Source organism: Oncorhynchus gorbuscha, linkage group LG12 (assembly GCF_021184085.1).
Source record: "Oncorhynchus gorbuscha isolate QuinsamMale2020 ecotype Even-year linkage group LG12, OgorEven_v1.0, whole genome shotgun sequence".
Classification (NCBI taxonomy): domain Eukaryota; kingdom Metazoa; phylum Chordata; class Actinopteri; order Salmoniformes; family Salmonidae; genus Oncorhynchus; species Oncorhynchus gorbuscha.
Genome location: NC_060184.1, coordinates 533,999 through 541,896, shown reverse-complemented (window position 1 = coordinate 541,896; position 7,898 = coordinate 533,999). Strand labels below are relative to the sequence as shown.

The 7,898-nt window shown below is 41.9% G+C and overlaps 1 protein-coding gene across 4 annotated transcripts in view; it reads right to left on the bottom strand.

Moving 5' to 3' along the window:
- The window catches only part of LOC123990447 (DNA (cytosine-5)-methyltransferase 3A-like), a 95,854-nt gene extending 89,031 nt beyond the window's left edge, over positions 1–6,823 (bottom strand). For all 4 annotated transcript variants that reach the window (XM_046290981.1, XM_046290983.1, XM_046290982.1 and 1 more), the window contains exons 1-2: positions 6,647–6,823; positions 5,243–5,371 (exon numbers count right to left, since the gene is read on the bottom strand). In XM_046290981.1, coding sequence (XP_046146937.1) covers positions 5,243–5,296 — 54 coding nt within the window. In that variant the 5' untranslated portion in view covers positions 5,297–5,371; positions 6,647–6,823. The remainder of the gene's footprint in view (positions 1–5,242; positions 5,372–6,646) is intronic.
- Positions 6,824–7,898: the final 1,075 nt, after the last annotated feature.

The following is a 7,898-nucleotide window of genomic DNA, read 5'->3' as shown; positions in this document are numbered from 1 at the left end:
GTGAAATGCTGAATTCAACAGGTGTTGTAGACCTCACAGTGAAATGATGAATACAACAGGTGTAGTAGACCTCACAGTGAAATGCTGAATACAACAGGTGTTGTAGACCTCACAGTGAAATGATGAATACAACAGGTGTAGTAGACCTCACAGTGAAATGCTGAATACAACAGGTGTAGTAGACCTTACAGTGAAATGCTGAATACAACAGGTGTAGTAGACCTTACAGTGAAATGCTGAATACAACAGGTGTAGTAGACCTTACAGTGAAATGCTGAATACAACAGGTGTAGTAGACCTTACAGTGAAATGCTGAATACAACAGGTGTAGTAGACCTTACAGTGAAATGCTGAATACAACAGGTGTAGTAGACCTTACAGTGAAATGCTGAATACAACAGGTGTAGTAGACCTTACAGTGAAATGCTGAATACAACAGGTGTAGTAGACCTTACAGTGAAATGCTGAATACAACAGGTGTAGTAGACCTTACAGTGAAATGCTGAATACAACAGGTATAGTAGACCTTACAGTGAAATGCTGAATACAACAGGTGTAGTAGACCTTACAGTGAAATGCTGAATACAACAGGTGTAGTAGACCTTACAGTGAAATGCTGAATAGAACAGATGTAGTAGACCTCACAGTGAAATGCTGAATACAACAGGTGTAGTAGACCTTACAGTGAAATGCTGAATACAACAGGTGTAGTAGACCTTACAGTGAAATGCTGAATACAACAGGTGTAGTAGACCTTACAGTGAAATGCTGAATACAACAGGTGTAGTAGACCTTACAGTGAAATGCTGAATACAACAGGTGTAGTAGACCTTAGTGAAATGCTGAATACAACAGGTGTAGTAGACCTTACAGTGAAATGCTGAATACAACAGGTGTAGTAGACCTCACAGTGAAATGCTGAATACAACAGGTGTAGTAGACCTTACAGTGAAATGCTGAATACAACAGGTGTAGTAGACCTTACAGTGAAATGCTGAATACAACAGGTGTAGTAGACCTTACAGTGAAATGCTGAATACAACAGGTGTAGTAGACCTTACAGTGAAATGCTGAATACAACAGGTGTTGTAGACCTTACAGTGAAATGCTGAATACAACAGGTGTAGTAGACCTCACAGTGAAATGATGAATACAACAGGTGTAGTAGACCTCACAGTGAAATGCTGAATACAACAGGTGTAGTAGACCTTACAGTGAAATGCTGAATACAACAGGTGTAGTAGACTTTACAGTGAAATGCTGAATACAACAGGTGTAGTAGACCTTACAGTGAAATGCTGAATACAACAGGTGTAGTAGACCTTACAGTGAAATGATGAATACAACAGGTGTAGTAGACCTTACAGTGAAATGCTGAATACAACAGGTGTAGTAGACCTTACAGTGAAATGCTGAATACAACAGGTGTAGTAGACCTTACAGTGAAATGCTGAATACAACAGGTGTAGTAGACCTTACAGTGAAATGCTGAATACAACAGGTGTAGTAGACCTTACAGTGAAATGCTGAATACAACAGGTGTTGTAGACCTTACAGTGAAATGCTGAATACAACAGGTGTAGTAGACCTCACAGTGAAATGATGAATACAACAGGTGTAGTAGACCTCACAGTGAAATGCTGAATACAACAGGTGTAGTAGACCTTACAGTGAAATGCTGAATACAACAGGTGTAGTAGACTTTACAGTGAAATGCTGAATACAACAGGTGTTGTAGACCTTACAGTGAAATGCTGAATACAACAGGTGTAGTAGACCTTACAGTGAAATGCTGAATACAACAGGTGTAGTAGACCTTACAGTGAAATGCTGAATACAACAGGTGTAGTAGACTTTACAGTGAAATGCTGAATACAACAGGTGTAGTAGACCTTACAGTGAAATGCTGAATACAACAGGTGTAGTAGACCTTTACAGTGAAATGCTGAATACAACAGGTGTAGTAGACCTTACAGTGAAATGCTGAATACAACAGGTGTAGTAGACCTTACAGTGAAATGCTGAATACAACAGGTGTAGTAGACCTTACAGTGAAATGCTGAATACAACAGGTGTAGTAGACCTTACAGTGAAATGCTGAATACAACAGGTGTAGTAGACCTTACAGTGAAATGCTGAATACAACAGGTGTTGTAGACCTTACAGTGAAATGCTGAATACAACAGGTGTAGTAGACCTTACAGTGAAATGATGAATACAACAGGTGTAGTAGACCTTACAGTGAAATGCTGAATACAACAGGTGTAGTAGACCTTACAGTGAAATGCTGAATACAACAGGTGTAGTAGACTTTACAGTGAAATGCTGAATACAACAGGTGTTGTAGACCTTACAGTGAAATGCTGAATACAACAGGTGTAGTAGACCTCACAGTGAAATGCTGAATACAACAGGTGTAGTAGACCTTACAGTGAAATGCTGAATACAACAGGTGTAGTAGACTTTACAGTGAAATGCTGAATACAACAGGTGTTGTAGACCTTACAGTGAAATGCTGAATACAACAGGTGTAGTAGACCTTACAGTGAAATGCTGAATACAACAGGTGTAGTAGACCTCACAGTGAAATGCTGAATACAACAGGTGTAGTAGACCTTACAGTGAAATGCTGAATACAACAGGTGTAGTAGACCTTACAGTGAAATGCTGAATACAACAGGTGTAGTAGACCTTACAGTGAAATGCTGAATACAACAGGTGTAGTAGACCTCACAGTGAAATGATGAATACAACAGGTGTAGTAGACCTCACAGTGAAATGCTGAATACAACAGGTGTAGTAGACCTTACAGTGAAATGCTGAATACAACAGGTGTAGTAGACCTTACAGTGAAATGCTGAATACAACAGGTGTAGTAGACCTTAGTGAAATGCTGAATACAACAGGTGTAGTAGACCTTAGTGAAATGCTGAATACAACAGGTGTAGTAGACCTTAGTGAAATGCTGAATACAACAGGTGTAGTAGACCTTACAGTGAAATGCTTACTTACTTCATTGACTATAGCTCTGCCTTCAAAACCATAGTACCCTCCAAGCTCATCATCAAACTCGGGACCCTGGGTCTGAACCCCGCCCTGTACAACTGGGTCCTGGACTTCCTGACTGGCCGCCCCCAGGTGGTGAGGGTAGGTAACAACATCTCCACCCCGCTGATCCTTAACACTGGGGCCCCACAAGGGTGCGTTCTGAGCCCTCTCCTGCACTCCCTGTTCACCCACGACTGCGTGGCCATGCACGTCTCCAACTCAATCATCATAGTAGGCCTGATTACCAAAAACGATGAGACATCCTACAGGGAGGAGGTGAGGGACCTGGGAGAGTGGTGCCACGAAAATAACCTCACTCAACGTCAACAAAACAAAGGAGCTGATCGTGGACTTCAGGATACAGCAGAGGGAGCACGGCCCTAACCACATCGACAGGACAGTAGTGGAGAAGGTGAAAAGCTTCAAGTTCCTCTGTGTACACATCACTGATGATCTGGTCTACGCACACAGACAGTGTGGTGAAGAAGGCGCAACAGTGCCTATACAACCTCAGGAGGCTGACAAAAATTTGGCCTGGCCCCTAAAACCCTCACATACTTTTACAGGTGCACAATTGAGAGCATCCTGTCGGGCTGTATTACCGCCTGGTATGGCAACTGCACCACCCACAACCACAGGGGTAGTGAGGGTAGTGGGTAGTGAGGTCTGCACAATGCATCACCGGGGGCAAACTACCTGCCCTCCAGGACACCTACACCACCCGATGTCACAGGAAGGCCAAAAAGATCATCAAGGACAACAACCACCCGAGCCACTGCCTGTTCACCCCGCTATCATCCAGAAGGCGAGGTCAGTACAGGTGCATCAATGCTGGGAACGAGAGACTGAAAAACAGCTTCTATCTCAAGGCCATCAGACTGTTAAATAGCCATCACTAGCCAGCTACCACCAAGTTACTCAACCCTGCAACTTAGAGGCTGATGTCCTGTATACATAGATGTCACTGGTCACTTTAATAATGGAACACTTGTCACTTTAATAATGTTTTCATACTGCTTTACTCATTGCATATGTATATACTGTATTCTATTAGACTATTTTAGTCAATTCCACTCCTACATTTCTCAATCTAATATTTATATATGTCTTAATTGTATTATTTTACTTTTAGATTTGTGTGTCTTGTTATGAATTGTTAGATATTACTGCACCGTCGGAGCTAGGAACACAGGCATTTTGCTACACCGCAATAACATCGGCTGAAAATGTGTATGTGTGTCACGCCTTGGTCATTGTATTTTGTGTTTTTGGTATATGTTTGGGTAAGCCAGGGTGTGACATGGGTTTATATGTTGTGTTTCGTATTGGGGTTTGTAGTAATTGGGATTGTGTATGATTAGGGGTGTGTCTAGTTAGGCTTGGCTGCCTGGGGCGATTCTCAATCAGAGTCAGGTGCTTGTCGTTGTCTCTGATTGAGAACCGTATTTAGACAGCCTGACTTTCGCGTTGTAATTTGTGGGTGTTTGTACCTGTCTCTGTGTAGTAGTCACCAGATAGGCTGTGATTAGTTTCACGTTTCGTTTGTTGTTTTCGTTTATTCAGTTATTTCATGTACCACGATACTTTCATTAAAAGTCATGAGTAACCTACACGCTGCATTTCGGTCTGACTCTCTTCATTCAACAGACGAACGACGTTACAATGTGACCAATAACATCTGCTGAATATGAGTATGTGACCAATAACATCTGCTGAATATGAGTATGTGACCAATAACATCTGCTGAAAATGAGTATGTGACAAATACAATTTGATTTGATTTGATTATTTGAACTAGGGCTTTATATCGTGTGTGTGTGTGTGTGTGTGTGTGTGTGTGTGTGTGTGTGTGTGTGTGTGTGTGTGTGTGTGTGTGTGTGTGTGTGTGTGTGTGTGTGTGTGTGTGTGTGTGTGTGTGTGTGTGTGTGTGTGTATGTGAGTGTGTGTGTGTGTGTGTATGTGAGTGTATGTGTGTGTGTGTGTGTGTGTGTGTGTGTGTGTGTGTGTGTGTGTGTGTGTGTGTGTGTGTGTGTGTGTGTGTGTGTGTGTGTGTGTGTGTGTGTGTGTGTGTGTGTGTGTGTGTGTGTGTGTGTGTGTGTGTGTGTGTGTGTGTGCAGAATGGTTGGTGAGCGATGTAAATAAATAACTGTCTGTTTAATTATTACACAAATACAGAAACACACGCAGCCCTCACCATGTGTGTAGTGGGGTCCACTGATGGTGGCAGTGTGGTAGTATTCGACGGCATGGCGATGCGTGGTAACCGATTAAAATATTAAAACTGTCCCCGTAGCAACCAGGTGGGTCCCCCTTCAGTCCTCTCCTGACAACGAGAAAAACACAAAAACATAGTTTAATATAAACAGTTAGTTTAATATAAACAGAATCTAAGACGCACACCAGACATCTGTCTGTCTGTCTTTCTCTCTCTCTCTCTGCCTGTCTGCCTGCCTGTCTGCCTGCCTGTCTGTCTGTCTGTCTGTCTGTCTGTCTGTCTGTCTTTCTCTCTCTCTCTCTCTGCCTGCCTGTCTGTCTGTCTGTCTGTCAGTCTGCCTGTTTCTGTCTGTCTGTCTGTCTGCCTGTCTGTCTGTCTGCCTGTTTCTGTCTGTCTGTCTGTCTGTCTGTCTGTCTGTCTGTCTGTCTGTCTGTCTGTCTGTCTGTCTGTCTGTCTGTCTGTCTGTCTGTCTGTCTGTCTGTCTGTCTGTCTGTCTGTCTGTCTGTAAAAAGATTATCTATTTAGAGATGAGTACAGGATATGACATCATCACAGAGCTCACATCCATCTGACAACAGCACATACCATACTATGCAGTGTGTGTGTGAACCACACCACCTTAACTCAAAGTCAACTGAACCACAGAGACAAAGACAGTTTCTGTAGGGCACACACAGTATAGTATGGTATGTGCTGTTTTAATACTACACAGTATAATATGGTATGTGTCTGCTAAATGACTTAAATGTAATGTTAAATGTTTTAATACTACACAGTATAGTATGGTATGTGCTGTTTTAATACTACACAGTATAGTATGGTATGTGCTGTTTTAATACTACACAGTATAGTATGGTATGTGCTGTTTTAATACTACACAGTATAGTATGGTATGTTCTGTTTTAATACTACACAGTATAGTATGGTATGTGCTGTTTTAATACTACACAGTATAGTATGGTATGTGCTGTTTTAATACTACACAGTATAGTATGGTATGTGCTGTTTTAATACTACACAGTATAGTATGGTATGTGCTGTTTTAATACTACACAGTATAGTATGGTATGTTCTGTTTTAATACTACACAGTATAGTATGGTATTGTCTGTTTTAATACTACACAGGCTACAATATCCAACTAAATCACAGAGGAGGCAATAAAACCGGATCCGTGTTGTTGTTGTTCCCCTGCCTGCAAGAAGCTCTTATGGGGCAGGTACAGCGGCCACGCGCCCCTAGACAGAATGCACCCGTTAACCTCGACAGTCAGGCACGCGCCCCAGCGTCAGTTCCGTATGCCTGCATCTGGAGGAAAACCCGACTCTATCGGACCGCCGCGAGACTAGCAGACTTCCATTGCGTGCAATCATTATTTTCTTACCGGAGGAGATGTCCGGTTTGTCTTGAACCAAATAAAACTCCTCAAGTTCACGCGCCGTTGCTTGTATACGCTACACATCTGCACGCGCACAGCGGAACCGATCCAGGCTTTCTCCGTGCTTTATCCCCGGCCTCCTCTCTCTCGCTCTCGCGCTCTCTCTGCCTCCCTCCCTCTCTTTCTGAGCTGCAGAGGAGAGGTCGCAGCACCGGATAACGTCTCCGCCAGGTCCTAGAGTCTGGTGTCTGATAACCACTAGAATCGTATGTCCTCACATGGAACATATGTTGGTCCCTACCCACTTACCCACTAACCTAGAACAAGGTCCGGGAGGCCTCCCTTGTCTTCACGTTTTTTTTTTGCCATAGCACTACACAGATGATTAAAATCATCAAAACGTGATGATGAGTTGGTTATTTGAATCCGAGGTGTACTGACTGGGCACCTGAGACCTAGTTATATCCATGTACTGTATGTAGTGTATTCTAGTCTCATCCTATATCACTACTGCTGTACACACATTTTCTATTCATACAGTATTCTGTCCATAATGTGTAAACACACCATCCTATTATAACTACTGTCTATACACACCACCCTATTATAACTACTGTCTATACACACCACCCTATTATAACTACTGTCTATACACACCACCCTATTATAACTACTGTCTATACATACCATCCTATTATAACTACTGTCTATACACACCACCCTATTATAACTACTGTCTATACACACCACCCTATTATAACTACTGTCTATACACACCACCCTATTATAACTACTGTCTATACACACCACCCTATTATAACTACTGTCTATACACACCACCCTATTATAACTACTGTCTATACACACCATCCTATATAACTACTGTCTATACACACCATGCTATTATAACTACTGTCTATACACACCATCCTATATAACTACTGTCTATACACACCATCCTATATAACTACTGTTTATACTGTCTATACACACCATCCTATATAACTACTGTCTATAATGTCTATACACACCATCCTATATAACTACTGTCTATACACACCATCCTGTATAACTACTGTCTATACACACCATCCTATATAACTACTGTCTATACACACCATCCTATATAAATACTGTCTATACACACCATCCTATATAACTACTGTCTATACACATCATCCTGTATAACTACTGTCTATACACATCATCCTATATAACTACTGTCTATACACACCATCCTATATAACTACTGTCTATA